Genomic DNA, 24318 nt, shown 5'->3' with positions numbered 1-24318 from the left:
CAGCATCGCCTAAATCTCCACTTCTACTTAAGTTATATGGCTCTGGTCAGGGTCTATATGATTTAAAGCAAATCAATTTAAATCGCTAGTCAGTAAGGCTGGATTTATTTTTATTTTTTATTTTACCAAAAGACTCATTCTTGCTGGTATAATCTAAATATTTACAACCTCATGAAGGTTTTATTTTTGGAATAATAAATTTTCAGAGTAGTTTTTATAGTTATATAAAAAATTACTGATTTGGTTATACTATTAGAAATGCATAGTCCGATAATGATGAAATTATTGTGAGGTTTAATGTTAACTGTTTATATTTGGACAACTTTTCTGCTTATTGGAAGGAGAAAAATAATCATTTCCTTAATAACAATTTAAACAATTTATTTAACTAAAACAATAACATTATAGCATATGTATCCATGTTTGTTAACTGATGTGATTAAACAATAACAAAAAACAAAAAACCTTAGACTGCTTTTTAGCACACATGAAAAACTTAAAACAAATCCTTATTTCGTGATGAACAGCCTTTGGACCATAACGTAACTTAAATAGAAGACTATCTTTAGAAAGATTTTTCCTCCAAAAGCATTTTATTTTAAAAATCTGATTTAAATTTTTAAAAATCTGATTTAAATTTTAAAAATTCGAATAATGTTTTTATTAAAGGGGGGCCGCTAGGGGCGCCTTGGAAGATGGCCAACAATACCATATCTCTGGCTCACGCGAGGTAATTAAGAGGGTAATGATGGGAGTAAATTAGCCTCCCGAATTTTCCCAGGGGATGGGAAGATGCTGCCTCATTCGCGGCTGCCAATAAATCACCCCCAAGTTTGAAAGAAGGAGGGGGTGGGGGCACTGGACGGAAAGCCCTCGAGTGAGTTTCTGGATCTCCCGGACGCTACTCCTAAGTGCGATCCTAGTTGCATTGCTTAAGATAAAATAATTGGAGAAGAGTAAATGCAGATGTTTCGAGCAAAGGAAAGGGTGTACTGATTACTAATTAAATCGACCACTGAGAAGCTGAGTAACGGGTTGGACTGAACAGAAGACTACATCAAAGAATCACAGCTATGTCGGTATGTTTAAACGGATCGGAAAGGGGGGGACTTTTCTCTTTTTCAACATGATTTACCTAACAACCCCTCCCCTAGAAGAACCGCCACATGATTAATAGCAAGTGAGACGGGAAAATAAATTGTGTGGAAACAAAATTATTAACTAAAGGCTTTGTTTTGCGGAAGATCTGGAAAGGAAATGAAAGGTTTTTGGGTGACGCAGTTCTAATTGGGAACCGCCATTATGAGACAGACTTTGTTGCGAGATTTACAGTCAAAGGGGGAGGGAGCCACTGTTCTGTTATCATATTTGAATTCCACGTCTGATTTGGCAAGAACTCCCCTGGAAAGGCTGATTTATGGAGCAACTGGTCTGGGAAAGTTAATGAGCAGACCCTTAGACTGTATTTCATCAGAACTGTCGAAATGGTGCCTGCCGCTCGAATAGGACTTTTGGACTAGCGTGAAAATCCACACAGGACTATAATAATGTTTGCTTCAACTCGCTTGTGGAAACAACTCAGAGGTTATTAAGAAGAAAAATGATAACAAGAAGACTGGAAGACGGGACTTGTGAACATCAAAGCAGCAGAAATATGAGAGGATTGAACCCTTCTGAGCTCGAAGCATGGGTACCCCCAACAAAAATCTTAAAAATTCGGCAAAATGTTTGGATTTTATGATATGTATTGGCATAATTTGGATTAATTATTGAGACATGATTGGATTGTTAAATGGAAATTTAATAAAAATTATTTTTTTTAAAAAAAATTGATTTTTATCCCCCCTGGCTCTGGAAGAGCAAAGCACACAATATAAAAGATGCGAAGTCAATGTACCGTGTGGCAGACAGGAAGGGGCAATGAAAAGGGGTGGGGGGTCAGCCACTGAAGGAAACAAGAAGAGAATAAAACGTTTTACCTACAGAGACAACCAGAGTGGGGACGCACATACCTCAGTCAGGCCAAACCTAACCTACACCCTCTTGGAAAATGGCAACAGAGACACACTGAGCCCATGTCTAGGGGACAGCGGCAAACGCATGTGCCTTTGATTCAGTCTCACATATCTTCTGAGGAACAAAGGGCAGGCGCTTTTGCCTCTGGCAAACATATTCCAACGTGAACAACTGCCAGGCGGCATGGATAAATCAGTTGTGAAACTGCAGCGTGCAGCTCCGTGCCAGTACTACTGGGGGCGGAATTGCAAAAGAGCAATTCAACAGTGGAACAGACTCCGTTGGGAGGGTTTAAAGCAGAAATTGGATCCCCATCTACCATGGGCAAGAGGGGGTTGGACTAGATGACCCCGAGGTTCCCTTTCTCCATTGGACTGGTCATGTTGTGCGGATGCCTGGTTATCCTCTTCCGAAGCAACAACTCTATTCCAAACTTAAAAATGGAAAGTGTAATGCTGGTGGTCAACAAAAGAGGTTTAAAGACTGTCTCAAGGCAAATCTAAAAAAAAGTAGTATAAACACCAACAACTGGGAAACACTGGCCTGCAAGCGCTCCAGTTGGAGAACAGCCTTTACCAAAGGTGTCATGGGCTTTGAAGACACCCGAACTCAGGACGCAAGGGAGAAACGTGCTAAGAGGAAGGCACGCTTGGCAAATCCATACCGTGATCAACTCCAACCCGGAAACCAATGTCCCCACTGTGGAAGGATGTGTGGGTCCAGAATTGGCCTCCACAGTCACTTACAGACTCACTGTTAAGACCGTGTTTATGGAAGACAATCTTACTCGGCTACAAGAGATCGCCAAAGAAGAAGAACTATGAAAACAGCAAATGCTCAGAAGCAGGTTGACCAGAGAACAAGGCATCTACCAGGACCACAACGGGAAGAACATGAGATGTTACTGGTGGAGACCACACAGGAGAACCACAGCTGGTGGCCTGGGACCCAGGGCGGCTGGGACATGACCATCACACCCGCTGCTTGCACGTGGCCCTTGAAAGTTTGCCTAGGAAGGAATACGGCCCTCGGGTGAAAAAGGTTCTCCGCACTGGAAATTTTCTGTTTCCTCGCACACCAAGGGCAGAATCCAGTTCTGGAAGTGGAGTGGGAAAGAAGGAAAGGACTGGAATAAGGAAACATTTAAGGCTGCAGTCCTAGACACCAGCCTCATGTCTTGACTGACCTGACGTCCTCCGCACAGAATGAAAAGAAAAAAAAAAGGTTTAGGGGCAGGCAAGGACCCTTGGAGTTCTTAGAGAGAAGAAGAAGAAGAAGAAGAAGAAGAAGAAGAAGAAGAAGAAGAAGAAGAAGAGTAGTTTGGATTTGATATCCCGTTTTATCACTACCCGAAGGAGTCTCAAAGCAGCTCACATTCTCCTTTCCCTTCCTCCCTCACAACTAACACTCTGTGAGGTGAGTGGGGCTGAGAGACTTCAGAGAAGTGTGACTGGCCCAAGGTCACCCAGCAGCTGCAGGTGGAGGAGCGGGGAAGCGAACCCGGTTCCCCAGATTACGAGTCTATCGCTCTTAACCACTACAAGTGGCCCAAGAAGAAGAACAATAATAATAATAATAATAATAATAATTTATTATTTGTACCCCGCCCATCTGGCTGGGTTTCCCCAGCCACTCTGGGCTGCTTCCAACAGAGATGAAAAATACACTAAAATGTCACATATTAAAAACTTCCCTGAACAGGGCTGCCTTCAGATGTCTTCTGAATGTCAGGTAGTTGTTTATCGCTTTGACATCTGATGGGAGGGCATTCCACAGGGGTAGAGGCCTGAGATCTTGGGAACAGAGCAAACCATCGCAAAAAGCAGCCTTCCCCCAGCGTGAATTCACGGGCTGGGTGGACGCAGAGGAATGATGGGAAGAACCAGCTGAGGAACCACCAGGGGGCGGGAAAACACAGAGCCCGGGGAGAGGTGGTGGGACAACAATGAGCGGTCAGAGGGAGAAGACTGGGAGGTGGGGGTGTCTGAAGCTGAGGACGTAACAGGGCATAGTGAGGGGGGTGGCGGCAGAAAGAAGTCCAGAATCAGAAACAGGAGAGGAGGTCAAGAGGCAGAGGTGAGTCTCTCCATCCTGCTGCGACAAGCTCTCCTCCCATCTGGTTTCTCAGGACCGAGAGAGGCATGAAAAGAGCAGAGGAGATGTTGGCTGCATGTAGGTAGTCTCCGATTGCTTGGGGAAAACCCTGGAGAGGAGGCAACTTTTAGACGGCTGTGGGGAGACCTTCAGCCTCAGCAACTGATTCATGGGGCCAGACCTACTGAGAATGAGCTGCTATGCTCATTAGGCCTTGTAGGAATGAAAATCACGGGAGACGAGTAGTAGGTGTCATGTGAGAGGCGTCTGCCGGGGGAAGCCCCGGGAACTCTCTTTTATTGATTATTACAAACATTGCCACAGGTGTGCTGTGGCTGATTGGTTGATACAAACACAAAGAAACTTAATGCTGATTGGTTAACATACATACAAGGCGGGAATTACATGTAAGAGGTGGGAATTACATGTGAACATTAATCACCGATAAAGGCTGAGAAACGAGGTTGAAACCAGACAGGCATGAAACCTCCTAATTAAATTATAACTAAAGATTGATATAGCATGACTAAAACAATTACTAATGATTGATCATAACATGAAAGAATATAATAATCGAATTCCATAGAGGTGGTCAGCTATGCATTGAGAACAGGTCATCATGAACTTAAGATGAACTGAACGATGAGGGAATGTCTTGGTGTTTGGAACAGGTTCGTACAGTGTGTGCAGAAGCAGAGAAAAGATTATAAGCGAGACTTTCCAGAATGCCAGAGAAAAGAAGCAATACTTCCCATAGCAAGACTTCCCATAAGGCCACAGTTATGTGCAGGAACAGAATTTCCCTTCAAGGCCTGACAGTTCATTAGTCTGGGAAGACTACCTTTTATCTAATAAAGAGCTAACTCCAGTGTTGACGGTGTGTCTCGGCCTTAGACACCTGGTGACCTCCTGATGCTTTGAACCACATCAGCTGTAGTTCAACCCAGCTGTAGTTCAAAAACATCTGGAGAGTACCCAGCTGGGGGGAACCAAGGTAGACAAATCTGACCACGAATTTTTTTATTTGTGGGCTGCTTCTTGATAAACAAACTAAGATTTCTCAAGGAGCTTTTGGATAAGCAAAGATTCAAAAGGGGCGTCTGTAAGAAAGGCGAAAAGAGGACAGTCTGGGATTCCCTAGCTGTGATTCCTGAATTCCAGGGGGTGGACTCGATGACTCTTGGGGACCCTTCCACCTCTATCACTTACGGGAAGAGTAGAACACGGAACACATTAATGGGCCGACTCCAAGAAAGCCATTACATGAGTGGAAAGACTTCCTCTCGTGCAAAAGGAAAGATCCCTTCCTTTTCCTCACCTCACCAATCTGGAGATTTGTTAGAAGGCTGTGGCAGCCCCTAAATTTGCAGCCTTCTGGCATTCCCACTGCACAGTGTTTGCCATATGGTGAAGACATGTCCCGAACCCCAGCCTTTGGCCGTTAAGGCATTGTGGGTTGCATCAAACGCTGCACCAGCCCCGTTTGCGCAACGTATATAATAAATAATAATAATAATAATAATTTATTATTTGCACCCCACCCATCTGGCTGGGCTTCCCCAGCCACTCTGGGCGGCTTCCACAAAGACCAAAAATACACTAATATGTCATACATTAAAGTCTTCCCTGACAGGGCTGCCTTAAGATGTCTTCTGAATGTCAGGTAGTTGTTTATCTCTTTGACATCTGATGGGAGGGCGTTCCACAGGGCCGACGCCACTACCGAGAAGGCCCTCTGCCTGGTTCCCTGTAGCTTTGCTTCTCACAATGAGGGAACCGCCAGAAGGCCCTCAGCACTGGACCTCAGCGTCCAGGCAGAACGATGGGGGTGGAGACGCTCCTTCAGGTATACTGACAAAACGTAAGTTTTGTCTCCTCCTCTTTCCATGCCCGACCAAGTGCAGATCTCGAGAGCACACAAGGGAGGGAGGGCGGGTCTTGCCGCTTTACAGCAGATTGTCAACACGTGTCTGTCAGGGAACGGAAGGCAATGCCCATAGCTGTCAACCGTCTCTTATTTGGTGGGAAACTCCCTTATCCCAGCGCTGTGTCCTGCTGCTGTCCCTTATTGATGATGTCCCTTAAATTTCCCAGGTTTCATGCTCGGGAGGGAAGCAACGGCTCGGGGTCCTCCGCCACATGAGAGACAGAGCACGCACAAACTGCCGTGTCTCCATCTCTCCCTTTTCCCCCTCAGGGGCGCATCGTGAGGAGACGGGTGGTGGTGGGCGGGCAGGCAGCCCCTCTCTTGCGAGACGTCTGCCGCGTTGCCGGAGGCGGCTGAGGAGGCTGCCTGAGGAAGGAGTGGGATGGGGAGGGATGCAGAAGGGCGGCGCTTCAGCGGCGCCACAACCGCCTCATGCCGGGCTCGCGGGCGGCATGGACGAGAGTCTCTCTCCCTCCCTCTCGGGCGGGGAAGGGCTGATGGAACTCCTCGCTTCAGGACGGTGGCAGCCCCGACGTTCTGCTTAGCATACCCACCAACCAGTGCAGCATCTTAATGTAGTGATTTCCCCCTCTGCACCCCTTTCATAACTCTATTTTTATAAATCATTTGTCCATCCATATTTCAAATTTTTACTACAGGTTTTCTGTCAATCCCACCAATGTATGTAACTCTTTACGATAGCTTTTCAACTAAATTATAAACTTTCCCCATTCTTTATTAAAGAGGTCCTCTTCCTGGTTTCTAATTCTGCCTGTAAGCTTTGCCATCTCAACGTCGTTCATCAGTTTTGTCTGCCCCTCTTCTTTGGTGGGAGTTGTAGACCCTTAGGATCATCTAGTCCAACCCCCTGCAAAACACAGTCAGTGGCAGCAAAAGAGGCATGGCTCCATGAGTGCCATATTTCTGTATAAGCTAAGCAAAATCCCTTATTTTGGCTGCTGATCCCTTATTTTCGAGGCTGCTGGTCCCTTATTTTCAAATCTGTAAGTTGACAGCTATGACTCTGCCTAGTCACATAAGTTTAGAAGAAAGAAAGAAAACCCCAAGAAAACCCAAGGGCACAGAGAGGTTGCAGTTCGGTGGGAGAGCATTCGCTTTGTATGCCAAAGCCCCAGGTTTAGAGACCTTTGTCTGAAACCCCTGAATAACCTCTATCAGTCAGGACTGACAGTTCTGAACTAGGTCGGCACAGTACAAGGCAGCGTCCTTGTGTCCAAGCTTAACAAGGTCTTTGATGACAGTGGAAAAGCCCCAGCAGGCCAGATCCGAGGCTCGTCCTACAAACACATGTACACCCTGGCCCCAAGCAACACATGCACTGCACTCTAGAAATAAATATATTAATTTTCAATTACAATAATGCAATAATAGCCTCATTATAACAATGCCAAATTATAATACAATTACAGTGGAACCTCGGGTTAAGTACTTAATTCGTTCTGGAGGTCTGTTCTTAACCTGAAACTGTTCTTAACCTGAAGGACCACTTTAGCTGATGGGGCCTCCCGCTGCCGCTGTGCGATTTCTGTTCTCATCCTGAAGCAAAGTTCTTAACCCAAGGTACTATTTCTGGGTTAGCAGAGTCTGTAACCTGAAGCGTATGTAACTTGAAGCATATGTAACCTGAAGTGTATATAACCTGAAGCGTATGTAACCCGAGGTACCACTGTACTGATACAGCGGAACCTTGATTCTCGAACGCCTTGGTATTCGAACATTTTGGCTCCCGAACGCCGAAAACCCGGAAGTAAGTGTTCCACTTTCTGAACATTTTTTGGAAGCCGAACGTCCGGTGCCAGCTATTGATTCCGGGGTGCATGTACCAATCAGAAGCTGCCCCTTAGTTTTCGAACATTTTGGAAGTCAAACAGACTTCTGGAACGGATTATGTTTGAGAACCAAGGTACCACTGTACCAATCATTCAGATGCCAAATTATATAATTTAGATGGCCTTCTGAGTGCTAGAATTGATGGTCTGATTTACTTTATGTCTGCATTCCTAACTCTTATTAATTTCAATTGCACTCCAGTCAAAATAACAATCCCTTACACAACAACTGCAATATGAACGACTTCCATTCGTATTGACAAATTAATGGTGCAGCATTCAAACTATATCCTTCTTTTATTGTGTGTGCCAATTATTCCATCCATGGTGTTTCTTTCTGTCCTTGTAAAATATTATGTCTATCTTTTCCAATCATGCCTTGGGCAGAACTAATACAGTATTCCACTGTGATTTCAGAGGTTCTCCATTGCTCCATTCCCATGCTTCATTGTTTTGCAACTTTAACCGCAGCTGCATAAAACACACTGTCCCAATAAATAACCTGTTTCCGCCCTTTACCTCTCCGCTTGGGAAGGATCTGTGAGCTTGCCAAGGAGTTGATAAGCTTAATTGCCGAGTTATTTGAAGTTTGACAGATCACACTCCTGCACTCTAGAATTCAGATCTTTAGTTAAACTGCTCTGGTTTTGAGTGCCCCGATGTTCCAGCACGCTAACTAGTCCCCAATTAAACCAAGCTGAATTCACGAGGCCACCTGAATGAAAGAAACTTAGGGAACCTGCTCTGCATCCCAGGTCCAATCCTGCAATCCTCATCCAACCCAATGCAATGCAGGAAAAAAGCAACTGTTTTCAACGACCCTACTGCCAGTTTCTATGCAGGCTGTGAATGAGGATGCAACCAGGGCCAGGACTGAAACGCAAGCTCCTAGTCTCTAATAACAGGTGGATTTACAAGGCTGAGTAAACAAACAAACAAACAAACAAACAAACAAACAAACAAATAGCCTCTGCCCCCGGGGCTCCTGGCTCCCAGATCCCCTGGCACATTTGTCTGTGCAGGATTTTACACAAGGGGGGGGCGGGGGGAGAGCGTGAAAGCACGCTTTGTGGACTTGCCAAAAAACGCCAGGCCAGCGCTCGCCAGCTGGGGCAATTGAGGAAGCAGTTCCGATTCACATGCACGTAAACACAGGATTCCTCAGAGCACAGACATGCACGGCGCAATAATGGCGCACGCACTCTTTTCCCCCAGACAGGGACCTCAGGTGGCAGGCCTTACGTAAACCTCTCAAGGAGCCAATCCCGTTCCTTTCAAACCTCCGGCTCAAAAATAAAAATGTGCAAGGACACACACAGCATTCTGGTGCTCATGCAACCATATCCCAGGCAGCAGGTCGTCGGGAAAAAAAACACAGGAAGCAAACTGTCTGGTCAAAGCTCAGGCATTTAATGCAGTTTTTTAAGAACAGAGGAGCCCTGAGAGCTCCAGGTATAGGGCGGAATAAAAATTCAATAAACAACAACAACCTCCCTTCTGCTCTACCTGCCTCAGTGATACTGGGGGGAAAAACCCAAGGCTCTTAATAACTTTGCCTCCCAGGATGGTTGTGAGCGAGGGGGGGGGCCAGCACCATGTGCGTTGAAAAGGATTTTGCGGTTGGGTGCTAATGACAGTAATCTTAATCATTGCTAGTGGCAAATAATTGCCAATAGCAGCAGCAATAATAATAATATGACCTACCTTTTTTTTGCTCTATAAGACACACTTTTTCCCTCCTAAAAAGTATGGGGAAATGTGTGTGCTTCTTATGGAGCGAATGCAGGCTGCGCAGCTATCCCAGAAGCCAGAACAGCAAGAGGGATTGCTGCTTTCACTGCTCAGCGATCCCTTTTGCTGTTCTGGCTTCTGAGATTCAGAATATTTTTTTTCTTGTTTTCCTCCTCCAAAAACTGGTCTGGTGCGTCTTATAGAGCAAAAAAATACGGTAGATTGGAGATTTCTCTGCTGGACAGTTTCTAGATCTGGGATTTCTGCACACAAACACACCCCAGCGACATGCCAATGTGTCAGATCTTTCAGGAAGCAACAAGGGGTCTCCTTCATGGGGAGCGGGCTCATGCCAGCGTTTGAAATTTACCAGGTGCATTTTGCGACCAAGTGAAGACGTCCGGGCGCCAGGATGACGCCTGACATCTCCACCATCTGGAGCTGCAGGCCGGGGCGACTGTTTTCTCACACTAATGCCACACAGAATGTAGAATTCTATCTGTGGTATTTTAAGTGCATAATCCGAATGAATTTCAGGAACCCCAAAGCCATCTGTTTTGGCGACCGTAACCCTGGTTTATCTGAGTTTCTAACGCTGCTCATGACCCGTGGGCAAGTTTTGCACACCAAAAAACCCACAATAAATCCCTGGAAATTTCCAGTGAAGTGGCTTTCGTGGAAGCGGAAAGAGGTCTTGCCCACCACCTGCCAGGACCCTGGAGATCCACTTCTGGAGAGAGCCTATCAGTCTTCCCCAAGTTGGTTTTCCCCAGATGTCCTGAACTACAACTCCCATCAACCCCAGCTAGCCTGGGCAGCCCTCAGAGATGATTGGAGCTGTAGCATATGGAGAGCTTTGATTGCTAGGAGACCCCTATTTCCCTCTCAGAGTAGTTTAACAACCAGTCTTCCCAGAGAACTCTGGGGATTATAGCTCTGGGAGGAGAATGAGGTCTCCCAACAATTCTCTGAATTCTTAAACTACAGTTCCCAGAATTCTTTGGGGGAAGCCATGAATGTTTTGAGTGGCACCACAGTGCTTTAAATAAATGGTGTGGATGTGGCCTCAGAGAATGCTACTTAGCACCATCTTACAACATGATACAGTGGTACCTCGGGTTACAGACGCTTCAGGTTACAGACTCCGCTAACCCAGAAATAGTACCTTGGGTTAAGAACTTTGCTTCAGGATGAGAACAGAAATCACGCGGCGGCAGCAGGAGGCCCCATTAGCTAAAGTGGTACCTCAGGTTAAGAACAGTTTCAGGTTAAGAACGGACCTCCAGAAAGAATCATGGCAAGAAAAATTGATGGACTATGCAGAACTGGCAAAACACATACAAGCTATGGGACAAGGATAACTGTGACTTTAAAGATGAATGGGAACCCTTTACAAAGTATTTGAAGACGCAACAAAACGAACTGGACTCCTTGGCTGGTTTTGAATAAACATTCACAAACTTTTTATTGATAATAATCAGCTAAATAGTTTGAGGATCTATACAACTGTGTAACATGCAGAAAACAGCATTTTTAGAGAAATCAGACTGGAACTGAGGGAAGTGGGGTGGGGGGCTCTGTGGGGGGGAGGGAGGAAAAATGGGGGGGAATAAGGATTATATGTTTCTGGATAATATGTTTTGTTTTAATTTTGAATAAAAAGGTTATTAAAAAAAAAAAAGAATGGACCTCCGGAACAAATTAAGTTCTTAACCCGAGGTACCACTGTACTTTGCAGGATTAACATAAACCAGAAAAAGAGAGGTCCCTGCCCTGAGGAGATTACAATCTAAATTCCCCCCCCCCTCACTTGGTAGTGGGAAGAAAACCAGAGACGGGGAAGGCAAACACGGTAATACAGAGACAGAAGCCGGATGACACAAAAGAGGTCATGGGGTTAAATTCAAACATTAGCCTTGTATTTCTTTGTCGCTTGCTACAAAAAATTCTCACAGCTAACAAAACTTAAAACTTAAAACACACCCGAAAGATTAAAAAAGCGTTCCTTAGAAACACAGAATTGTAAAGTTGGAAGGGACCCCAAAGGCCATCGACCAGAGGTTTATCGGCAACATTGCAGAACATATTTGACTTCTCAGCCTCTTGAAATGCCGGAATCAGAACAGAAACATCCCTGACAGATGGCTCTCCAACCTCCGCTTAAAAATCTCCAAGGAAGGAGAGTCCACTGCTTTCCGAGGGGTTTCTTTCCACTTGACTAAAACTGCTCATCCTGCAATAACATAAAGGGGACAAGTGCCCTGATATATACAGTGGTACCTCGGGTTAAGTACTTAATTCGTTCCGGAGGTCCGTACTTAACCTGAAACTGTTCTTAACCTGAAGCACCACTTTAGCTAATGGGGCCTCCTGCTGCAGCTGCGCCACCAGAACCCAATTTCTGTTCTCATCCTGAAGCAAAGTTCTTAACCTGAGGTACTATTTCTGAGTTAGCTGAATCTGTAACCTGAAGCGTATGTAACCCAAGGTACTACTGTATGGCAACCATGCCATAAGACCCTAATTAAGAGCCATATGCCTGAAGATGAATGTCACTGCCTAGCACCTAAAAGCAGATAATGGAGATGATTTAAGATTTCTTTACTTAATCTGGGCAGTGGATTCTCTTACCCCCTAGTGCAGGCGTAGGCAAACTCGGCCCTCCAGATGTTTTTGAGACTACAATTCCCATCATCCTTGACCACTGGTCCTGTTAGCTAGGGATGATGGGAGTTGTAGTCCCAAAACATCTGGAGGGCAGATGCCCTAGTGGAAGGACTCCTGGGATAACTCAATAGAGCACAAGAATTTTAATCTCACGGTTGTGGGTTCAAGCCCCACGCTCGGCAAAAAGATTCCTGCATTGCAGGGGGTTGGACTAGATGACCCCATGGTTCATTCCACCTCTACAGTTCTATGATTCTATGATTGCAATTCTATGCTCCAGCTGTGATGCCTTCCTCCAGGAAACTATAAGCTTGTCAGGGGCATTGCACGTCAGCCAAGCTTTCCATTTTATTTCCTTACAATAATTATGACAAAAAACCGCACTCATATAACAAATCAGTGCTTTAAACCAATAAATAAAACACAGCGACCAGCGGCAATATAACTTAAAACTGCGGAGCAAATAACACTTTAGGACACAAATGCCTAGCGATGTGAAAATATCCTTAACCATTTATTTACAAAATACTTTTGCAGCGGGGAGCATTTTAAAAGGGCAATACATTTTTTAAAACATGCAATGAAATCCACTTTGCCACCCTACCACAATTCAAAATATGACTAGAAGTTCACAGAACAAAGAAGCTCAAGAAACCATTTCCCCCACAGTACAAGGCAAAAAAGATGTTTGTTTTTTTAGACTGAGCACCACTTTTCAAAAATCATTAAGTGTTTTACAACATACCTTAAATCACAACGCTCAAGTACAACAAAAAACCCAGAAAAAAGTCTACATTATAGACCACAACGGACAGCTAAACAGGGCATTCTCTTAAATTATAAATAAAAAATCAACTCAAACAAAATTCAGTAAAAACCACACATTTTTAAAATAGCATAACTAAGCAAAAAATAAAAATAAACTCTTCCGGCGGGGTGCGCTCCCGCTGCTCGGTCCCAGCGCCTGCCAACCTAGCAGTTCGAAAGCACCTCCGGGTGCAAGTAGATAAATAGGGACCGCTTACCAGCGGGAAGGTAAACGGCGTTTCCGTGTGCAGCTCTGGCAAGCCAGAGCAGCGATGTCACGCTGGCCACGTGACCCGGAAGTGTCTCCGGACAGCGCTGGCCCCTGGCCTCTTAAGTGAGATGGGCGCACAACCCCAGAGTCTGTCAAGACTGGCCCGTACGGGCAGGGGTACCTTTACCTTTACCTTTACCTTTAACCCATCATATGCTCAATCATACCATCAAACAAGGCAATCTAATTAAATCCCCAGCCCTAAATGCAATGATAAACAAAACTTAAAACTGAAACTAAAGCTGCTCTCTGATTCGTATGTGACCCTTCTCCCCAAAAAACCAATATGTATCTGACCACCTGTGTTCACTATTAAAGAGTAATTTCTATTTTTCACTTTTCTTCCAAAGAGTTCAGAGTTTCTTCCCTCTTCCCATTTCATCCTCACAACAACACTGCGAGGCTGGTCAGGCAGTGAGATAGGTCAGCCAGGAAGCTGTGCAGCCATTCCTAGTCCAACATCCTACCTAACCCATGGATGGGGAACTGGAGTGGCCCTACAGTCCGCTGCTGGACTACAACTCCCATCATCCCTGACCACTGGCCAAACGGGCTTGGGCTGATGGGAGCTGGGGTTTTACAACATCTGGAGGGCCACAGGCTCCCATCCCTGTTCTAACCACACCATAGCATCTCTCCTTAAGAAAAGCTTCCCCAACTTGGTGCTCTCTCAATGTACTGGACTACAAATCCCATCAGCCACAGCCAGCTATTGATGGAAGGCGCAGGACTAAAGAGTTTTAATGAAATTAATATATATTTACAAAAAAAAAACCAAACATGCATGGGTTTTGGCTCACACAGCAAGTGAAAATCACTCCAAGATTTTATTTACGACTGCAGTTTTAAAAAGGGGGAGGGGAAATGATTTTAAGCAAACAGAAAAGCAAAAATCAATTGCCAGCTGACAATGAACGTAAGAACATTCAATCGATCCTGCTTTAAACGTAGGCCTTAATATAGGCAGCCCAAACAGGCATCTAAGCGAAACTGGGGGTTGTTAAGTCGCATGTTCTAATGTAAGAAGGGACGGGTCAAAGTAGAACAATTAAAACCACAGAGACGTTCTTGGCCTCCGTACAAGCCTAACCCTGTTCTGCTTAGGCTGCAAACTTCTCAGCCGCCCCCCACTTCTCGCCAAAGGAGAAAAGCAGCCTTGTTAGTCTGGCAACAAGGAATTGTGTGCAGGCAAGTAAGTGGGCTGGAGGAAGATGGTGGGGAAATGGTGAAGCTCTCTGTCCTTCTCCCAGCACAGGAACCCAGTGGATCGTAAGGCTAGTCCAAAGAGGTTTTTGTTTTGTTTTGCAGGATGAATACTTATGGGTGCATGGAGTGGATGAAGCATGTCTTTATTCCATCTCCCACTTCCCAAAAATCTATTCAATATATATATATATAGTCCTCAAACAGGACGTATCAGCTATTAATTATATTAACCCAACAGACTTCAGCTTTAGCGAGCTTTCTCCAAGGGCTTATCTCGCTTGTTTCTTTGAAAGCTGCTCAAGGACCATCCAATTTTAAGAGACCTTAACAGGGCAAGATATAAGCCGCTGAAGGAGGCTCACTTGAGCCAAAACACACTGGGCTAATGTATAAAACAAATATTCATTCTTTCCAGCATCTCTGGGATCATAGAATCATAGAACTGTAGAGTTTGAAGGGACCACAAGGATCATCTGGTCCCAGAGCCTCAAGCCATGTTTTTCCATTTTTAGAAGAAGAAAAAAATAAAGCATTTTGATACCACTGCCCCTAGCTGAAGATAGTTCCAAAACAGGCTCAGGTTGCAGCTAAACTCCTGGGAAAGGCAGGTTCCGCTCTCAGCGAAATTTTAAATCAGTGGTTTCTGAACTTTTTCCAATCGCCACCTCCTTGGCTCTATAAACGTGCCCCCGGTGCCCCTTACCCTAATAAAAAGCATTATTCAGAATTGTAGTTTGCACAGCCTCCTATGGATGATAACAACACATCAAGTTCAAAACAGCAGCAATTATTTGCATTTATTCAAAATCCAACTGGAACTGTTTAGTTTAATTAATTCAACAAAATGGATGAACTTGACCTGGCGAAGTCAGCTTTTTTTGAGTCCGATAGTCATTTGGTCTCCCTTTGCCTCCCGGGGGGGGGGGGGCGAGGCACCACCCCCAACTGGTTCAAATGGGCTGCCTGCCAGTCGATACTGGAATAAAGCATGCTCAGATCTTAGGGACGAAGTATTCCTCGCTGCCACCTCCATAAGAGCACACCTGTGTGCACACTATGTCAATCATCCTGGGACAACAGCTCATAAAAAAGCACACTATTGCACTTACCACTACATATGTGGGTTTAAATCCAGTCCCTTGAATGATGATGCCATCTCAACCCCGCAATGGCCAGCCTTGGGAGCAAGGGATAAATGAGCAATCTATGACAACAGAGCTTGGAAGGAAGCCACAGAGAGAGGTGCTCCCCATTTCTCTCTCCTCCCTCGCAAAAATGACCCTCAGAAATTAAGGCTTGCTTGAGCAGAAGGAGCTACTGAAAGGATAAAGTCAGGGTGTGTGTAAAAGAACAATCTCCTTTCAGCCATCTTAACTGCATTACAGCCACTAACAACAGTTTTAAGAGCTAACTAATGCATAGGGAAACTGAACTTTTAATTATCTTCCACACACACCCTTAAAAGGTAAAGGGACCCCCTGACCATTAGGTCCAGTCGTGGCCGACTCTGGGGTTGCGGTGCTCATCTCACTTTATTGGCCAAGGGAGCCGGCGTACAGCTTCTGGGTCATGTGGCCAGCATGACTAAGCCGCTTCTGGCAAGCCAGAGTAGCGCACGGAAACGCTGTTTACCTTCCCGCCGGAGCGGTACCTATTTATCTACTTGCACTTTGACGTGCTTTCGAACTGCTAGGTTGGCAGGTGCTGGGACCGAGCAACGAGAGCTCACCCCGTCATGGGAATTCAGAACGTCAACCTTCTGATCAGCAAGTCCTAGGCTCTGTGGTTTAACCCACAGCGCCACCCGCGTCCCTACACCCCCCCTACAGTACAGCATATTGCCAATACAGTACAGTACAGTATATTGCCAAACCCTTTGGCAAAAGAAGATAGCGCTGTGACTAGCCCTGTGAAGGCGTGTGAAATATTCCAGTTATGTCCCCCGCAGGCTTCCTGGTCCTTATCTGAAGAAGGCTTCTGTGTGACTCAGAAGCTTGCTATCCCGTCCATGGCATCTGCCAAACTAAGATGGTAATTTGAGCCCTTTGGAATGTTTGCCTCAACTACCCTAAATTTCTTGTCTGGAAGCTTGGATATTGTAAAACAGGAAGTTATCTTCACTGCGGCACAGAAGAACAGATGTCAAAGGACACTGGTTCTCTTCAACCGGTCCCAAAGGAGTAGAAAAAGCCACTCTGCTACAAAATCTGCACTCCTGTCTCAGCGACACTGACTTGGAAATGTCCACAGGATGGAAGATAGCAGGATCCCCCAGGGATGCGCTCTGCGGGGAGCTGGCCTGAGGCACCCGGTCCACTGGCAGACCAACTCTGCGATACAAAGATGTCTGCAAATGTGACCCAAAGGCTGGCGACATCAACCCTGCCATGTGGGAATCCCTTGTAGACGACAGACCATGCATCCATAGCAGCGACCAGAGGAATGACGCCTGGGAGGAGCGCAGAGAGAAGAAATGCCATGGTGCATTTGTAACAGCAAAACCGGACGCCTTCCTCTGCCCCAGCCGCAACAAAACATGTCTCTCCCGTATCAGTCTCTACAGCCACAGCAGGCGCTGTAACTCTCCAACAGTTTCAACTTAGCCCCCGGAAGCCGCACTCTTCCATTGTCTCCCGAGACAGACGGATGCCAAATATTTACCATAATTTGAAAGGCTTCTCTCTTTAGTTTGGGAGCTGATGCCATTTGCCTTATGGCAAGTCAGGCCATTGTTCCTATCTAGCTCTGCATTTTCTACCCTGGCTCTCTGGGCTTTCAGGGTGGGTCCTCTCCTGGACACTGAACTTGGGACCTTCTACATGCAAAGCAGATGTCCTGCTACTGGCCTACGGCCTTCCCCATTTCCTCTTCTGACCCAACGCTTTATAGCCCCCAAAAGCCTTTCCCACCACCCTGTGCAAAGACACTCACTTCCCATTCAATGCACAAAGAACAGTGTTAGAAACTCAGATATATAAGCTAGGCGCCAAACAGCCCCTTAAACCTGGGGTGCAGTTGCCACAATAGAACGTCCGTATGCCGGGGGTTGGACTAGATGACCCTCGGATCCCTTCGATTCTACGATCTCAACGACATTGCTTGGCTGTAGCTTGCTCTGACAACATTTCACTTGTCCCAGTGTGCAAGGAAGAGAAACACACACGGTGAAAATGGAAATGGTATTAACCATGGACTAAGGCAGGGGTTCTAAACTGTGGCCTGTGAGCTCCACTTGGTTGGCCTGATGTGACGGAGGACTAAGATGCCCAGTAAGGTGCCCGTGATCTGTGCCACAGCGCAGGAGCAAAATGCATGCATCTTTTGCTGTGCAAAAAATCAGGTTGCCCGATAGAGATGCCCCATGCCAATCTGGCGCCTAGAAATCTCCACACCATCGCTGCTGGGTTTGCTCAGCATCAAGATGGCGTTAGACAAAGCCAAAGGGGTTCCCGGTCAATTATCCCACAGAACAATAGTGTCAAAAATCTCGATAAGATTAGATTCCTGTGGATTAGATTAGATTAGATTCCTGAGGCTGAAGTACTGTTTTGGGGGGACAGGAGGCGGGCATGTGTGGAGGATTCCCTGGTCCTGAATGGGGTGACTGTGCCCCTGAAGGACCAGGTGCGCAGCCTGGGAGTCATTCTGTACTCGCAGCTGTCCATGGAGGCGCACGTCAATTCTCTGTCCAGGGCGGCTGTCTACCAGCTCCATCTGGTACGCAGGATGAGACCCTACCTGCCCGCAGACTGTCTCGCCAGAGTGGTGCATGCTCTAGTTATCTCTCGCTTGGACTACTGCAATGCGCTCTGTGTGGGGCTACCTTTGAAGATGACCCAGAAACTACGACTAATCCAGAATGCGGCAGCCAGACTGGTGCCTGGAAGCGGCTGCCGAGACCACATAACACTGGTCTTGAAGGACCTACACTGGCTCCCAGTACATTTCCGAGCACAATTCAAAGTGTTGGTGCTGACCTTTAAAGCCCTAGACGGCCTCAGCCCAGTATACCTGAAGGAGTGTCTCCACCCCCATCATTCTGCCTGGACACTGAGGTCCAGTGCCGAGGGCCTTCTGGCGGTTCCCTCACCGCAAGAAGCCAAGTTACAGGGAACCAGGCAGAGGGCCTTCTTGGTAGTGGCACCCGCCCTGTGCAACGCCCTCCCACCAGATGTCAAAGAGAAAAACAACTACCAGACTTTTAGAAGACATCTGAAGGCAGCCCTGTTTAGGGAAGCTTTTAATGTTTGATGCATTACTGTATTTTAATATTTTGTTGGAAGCCACCCAGAGTAGCTGGGGAAGCCCAGCCAGATGGGCGGGGTATAAATAATAAATTTTATTATTGTTGTTATTATTGTTATTAATCTCTCTGGCAATCGTGGCTCTGGAACAGGGGTCTCCTAACAATTATTGGCACCCTCTACAAACTGCATCTCCCAGAATTCTTTGGGTAAAGTGGTATTGTAAGTGCTTTAATTCCGTGCTGTGAATGTGCATTAAGTAGAACTTAGAGGGTACCCACCCCAAAATCCTGCTGGGGCTGGTGGAAGTTGAGTCCCACCACCTAAATTCCCAGGGAGTTATTGCAAGGGTTACTGAAATAATGGAACGAGAAGCACTCTGAAGATTCAAAACAGCAGTATGCGGACAGCCGACTATTGTGACCACTTTCTCCCCACCTTTGCAGTACAGCCAATTTAAACTGACTCCTCCTTGCACCCCCCCCCCGAAATCTGCAGAAAGTACCCTAACAGAGATGGCACAAGGTTGTGCACACAGACCTTTCATTCCAGAATCCCACTTCCAAGACCCCAGCCTTCCTGGTCTTTTACAAACATGGAAACCCCAGAAGGCCTCACCAATTCGGTTTTCAGTTTTCAAATACTCCTTGTGGGAGGCCCAGATCCACGAAGCCCTGGATTCAAGTCCTTAGTCCAGCCATGGCAATTCAGCCCCTGTTTCACCACCAGCTCAAATGGGGTTAATAAAGGCCTCTCACTCTGGGCTGGCTGCTGCAGGAATGTGATAAAGATTATCATCATCATCATTATATATTTATTTATACCCCACCTTTTTCCGCAACAGGGACTCAGATAAAATAAAAACAGCTAAAAATATTGGGGGGGGGGTTGGAATTATAAAAAACCAAATTCAACTTTATTAAAACTCTCTGCAGCTTAAAGGACCTACTAAAAACATAGATAATTACAATAAAAACAGCAAGGCACCAGCCCTTTCCTTAAAATCAGCCAGTTCCCAAAAGCCTGTTGGAATAAGGTTTTCACCTGCCAGTGGAAGACCAACAAGGAGGGAGCCAGTCTGGCTTCTCTAGGAAAGGTGTTCCAGAGTCTGGGAGCCACCACCGAGAAGGCCCTTTCCCACATGCCCACCAAGCAGGGCTGTGAGGGGGGTGGGACCCAGAGAAGGACACCCTCCGAAGATGTCAGAACCTGGGCTGGGTCATATGAGGAAACACAGTCTTACAAAAAGCTTGGACCCAAGCGGTGCTGGACTTTCTAGGTCATAGCCTAGAAACTCTGCATTGAACTCGGAAATATTATTATTATGATTAGTGGTAGCTATTGGAGCTGTTGTCGTCCGCTCCATGTAACCAGCCCTGGACGACAATCTGTCTGCCGCTTTTTGAGACAGCTGGGAGTTTCTGAGCACTTTTCAAAGGCAGCACTACGTAGAGCAAGTTGCTGTAATCCAAACGGGAAGTAGCTAAGGCGTGTGTCACCGTGGCCCAATCAGAACAGTGATAAAAACCTTTTGAAGGCTGCTGCTCTTAATCCCCAGAATGGCACCATCATCAGAACAGGGGAGGGAAAAGAAGACAGAAGCTGCTAAAGCAAAAAAAAATAAGAAAAATAGGCTGCATAAACACCATGCATTTAAAGAACATGGCTTGCCCCAAAGAATTCTGGGAACTGCAATTCACCCCTCACCGAACGATGGTTCTCAGGACCCTTAAACTACAGTCCCCATTATTCCGGGGGGGGGGGGAGTTTAAATGGATGATGTGGATGCAGCCTAATGAGGCCTTTCCTCTCGGGTAAGGATGAGCCCAGAGCAAGCCTGCGTGTCCAGCTCTGCCTGGCCTTTTCACCCACAACCTGTTCACAAAAAGCTTTTATAAGGGGGTGGGGTGGGGAGATGGCAGCCACACTCCCAGCAGCCCTGGCCAGCATGACCAGTGGTCAGGCCTGAGGGGACTGTGGCCCAGCAACGTTTGGAAGGCCAGATCCTGCCCCTGCTTGAGCGTTCCCCTGGCCTTGCAAACTACCACACCCCTCACCCCTGACCATTGGTCATGCTGGCTGGGAGGAGAAAGCCAACAGTATCTGGCTGGGGGCAGCCGGCCTGCATCGCATCGCGTTTCCCGTGCCCCTTTCCCAGCCTATATATTCAGTATATTACACCTCCCGCTTCCAGAAGCACCCCCCATCGCTTGCGCCGTATCATAGCCATGTGCTCTTCCAAATTCCGCGAAACCCTTCCGCTAGGCCCCTCGCCCTCCTCCCAAGACACATATCACGTTATATCTTCCCGTTCCCTCTCAGCAAGTGCCCCCACTGCGCTGCCCCTCTCGCAACCAGCTGCCCCATCTCATTATACTTCCCCCCTCCAAAAAAAAATAAATCACAACTCCTTGGAAACCCCTTCCCAAACCTCTATTTCTCCCTAGCACAAAATACACCCCCCCAAAAGTAGTCTCCCTCGGAAAGCCACCCCCATATTGTAGACCCCATTGCAGGCACCCCAAACCTACACACACACAGGCTCTTACTTTCCAGACCAGGGCCCTGCCCCCCAAGTTATACCTCCCAGCTGCTCACCACCACAAGCACTCCCTATAACCCCACAGCAGCCCTTCAATTGCCCCCCCCCAAAAAAAAAACCCTGGGCACTTTGCAATTACCATTATTACCCCCAATTGCTACTCGCCCATCACCGGCGGCTCCCAGGGCGGGTTACAACAACCCCCCCCCCTAACGAGGTTAAAAGGCGTCTGAGTTCCCAGCTTACCTCCACCGCTGCGAAACATCCTCCCCCAATTCTGCTTCCTTGGCCCATCCCACCCCAACCCCTTAAAACTCTCTCTCCCCGCCCCCGCCCCACTGACCGAGACACCCATGGCGATTTATACCTCGCGTCGCAGAGGGGGACCCTTTCCCAGCCCCATAGCGCACCCCCACCCCCAAAACACACCCCTCCTAGGGGGGCTTGTAGCGGGACGACTCCCTATCTCCCACCCACCTACCCCGCTCTGCGCCTGCACCCCAGCCCCCCAGCCCACCCCAGCTGCCCATCACCCCCTTACCTGGCTGCGCGGGGCCTCCCCCTTCGTGGGGGAGGAGGGAGGCGGGGGGGCTCCTGAAGGCCCCTGCCCGGCTACCCCCCGCGCCCCCAGGGCCAGGCCATGGTGGTGGAAGAGGAGGAGATGGAGCTGCTGCAGCTACAGCTGCTGCTGCTGCTTCAGGGATGCGCTGCAAAAAGGAGGAAAAGTGGGATGGGGGGGGTCTTGTTGGAAGAAGAGGAGGGGGGGAGGAATCGGATGCTCGAGCCCGGCTGCCTGCTGGTGGCTCTACCGGCGCGGGCCACTTCCTCAGGGCTGGAGTCAGTGTGGGGCGGGGGGGGCGCCAGAAAGGCAGGAAGTGGGGGGCAGCTGATGGGCAGCCCCGGCCGCCAATAGCAGCAGCTCCTTCCTCTCTTGTCCCCCCCCACTCTCTCCCCCTCCCCACCCCGTGACCACTGTGCTCGCTCTCCGCGCCCCCCCCCCGTCTCTCTCTTGCTTCCTCTGCTGCTGGTGCTTCTCGCGCATTCTCGCGGCTCGCCACCCCTCCTCTTTCTCCCGCCGGCCTCCCACCCGGGGCTCCCATTCATTCATCCCGTCGCTTCATTCATTCCTGCCGACCATCGCCCCGCTCCCCCCGCCAGCGTTCTCTCTCTTCTTCCTTCTTCTCCGCGGGGGAAAAGGAATAGAGATAAGGGAGCGTTTGTCTCATCTCCGTTAGCTTTCGGAGCGGTTTATGTCTACCCGGAAGGAGGAAAGCTGGTTTGGGATGTGATGCCTAACAGGGCCCTATGCCTTTGAGGAGGGGGGTGCGTAAGGTTGGGGATGTACAAACGAACATGTTTGTTTCAACATACATGACATAAATTAACAAGTTTATAATCCTCCCTTCACCAACAGCGCGTCCCAGGGCAGGTTACTACAATTACAAATTAAAAACAGATTTATGTGTGTGTATATGTGTGTGTGTATACAGTGGTACCTCGGGTTACATACGCTTCAGGTTACATACGCTTCAGGTTACAGACTCCGCTAACCCAGAAATAGTGCTTCAGGTTAAGAACTTTGCTTCAGGATAAGAACAGAAATGGGCTCTGGCGGCGCGGCAGCAGCAGGAGGCCCCATTAACTAAAGTGGTGCTACAGGTTAAGAACAGTTCCAGGTTAAGAACGGTGGGCTTCCTGTGGGTCTCTGGTTGGCCACACTGAGAAATGGATGCTGGACTAAATAGGCCTTTGGCCTGAACCAGCAGAGTTCTTAGGTTCTTCTAGCATGTCCCCTGCTCCCCAAAGAATCCTGGGAATTGTAGTGTATCCCTCACAACTGCAATTCCCAGCACCCTTAACAAACTACAATATCCAGGATTCTTGGGGAGGGAGGGTGTGGAAAATGTGCTTTAAATGTATGCAGCCCAAGCTGGGCTTACCTTGGGCCCAGCAGCAACAGCTGGAGATGATAGGAGTTGCAGGCCAACAACATCTGGAGGGCACCGGGTTGGCTAACGCTGCGCTAGCAAAAGTGTGCTTAGGTTTGTGACGAAAGGTGCATTGAAAGGTTGCAGAGGGAATCCTCCAAGTGACTCCATTGCACGCTTACTCAAAAGTTCCATGGAACACACTCCCAAGTAAGTATGCATGCAACTGGAGTCTGAATTATTCTATATTTTTATGACTATCCAACATATGATAAATGTTGACATTTCACACTTATATGCTAACAATCCCAGATGGGTTTTTTGAATGTTAACACACACATCATAATACCTTATTTAAATCCATGTAAGTGCAATCATGGATTTACACTTACAGGGACGCGGGTGGCACTGTGGGTTAAACCACAGAGCCTAGGACTTGCCGATCAGAAGGTCAGCAGTTCGAATCCCCGCGACGGGGTGAGCTCCCGTTGCTCGGTCCCTGCTCCTGCCCACCTAGCAGTTCGAAAGCACATCAAAGTGCAAGTAGATCAATAGATACCGCTGTGGCAAGAAGGTAAATGGTGTTTCCGTGCGCTGCTCTGGTTTGCCAGAAGTGGCTTACTCATACTGGCCACATGACCCGGAAGCTGTACGCCGGCTCCCTCGGCCAATAAAGCGAGATGAGCGCCACAACCCCAGAGTCGGTCACGACTGGACCTAATGGTCAGGGGTCCCTTTACCTTTACTAAGTGAAAATTTGGCATATTCTTCCTCAGTTTCTCTGTCTCCATTTCCCCTTCCTCTACTGCAGATGTGGGGAGCCTTGCACTCCCCAAATAGTGAAAAATTTCCATATTTACTCACACTCTCCAAGCAAACATTGCTGGATTCTGGCAGTCGCATCCACAACCTGGTTCCTATGCAGTGTTAGGTATGTCAAAATCTATTCCAATCAATAAAAAGTATGCAGCCAAGGAGTTGGCTGGTTCCCTCAAATCAATGTGTGAAATTCAGCTACACACACATCTACACATC

General features: G+C 47.4%; 1 protein-coding gene across 4 annotated transcripts in view; it reads right to left on the bottom strand.

Annotated features, from left to right (window-relative positions):
- AGPAT1 (1-acylglycerol-3-phosphate O-acyltransferase 1) overlaps window positions 1-24318 on the bottom strand; it is a 46879-nt gene that overhangs the window by 20433 nt on the left and 2128 nt on the right. The window contains exon 1 of one of the 4 annotated variants that reach the window (XM_083725164.1): window positions 21897-22258. The exons of 1 other annotated variant lie outside the window; for it this stretch is intronic. Coding sequence is in view for 1 of the 3 variants with exons in the window: in XM_083725161.1 (XP_083581287.1) it covers window positions 21602-21620 (19 nt within the window). In the remaining 2 variants the exon portion in view is untranslated. Of the gene's footprint in view, window positions 1-21494; window positions 21625-21896; window positions 22259-24318 lie in introns of those variants that run through there. 2 more of the 4 variants (XM_083725161.1, XM_083725163.1) reach the window with 2 other exon arrangements.

This window comes from Podarcis gaigeae (assembly GCF_964106915.1).
Source record: "Podarcis gaigeae genome assembly, chromosome: 2".
Lineage (NCBI taxonomy): Eukaryota > Metazoa > Chordata > Lepidosauria > Squamata > Lacertidae > Podarcis > Podarcis gaigeae.
The sequence above is the reverse complement of the archived record's forward strand: the minus strand, read 5'-3'. Positions and strand labels throughout refer to the sequence as shown.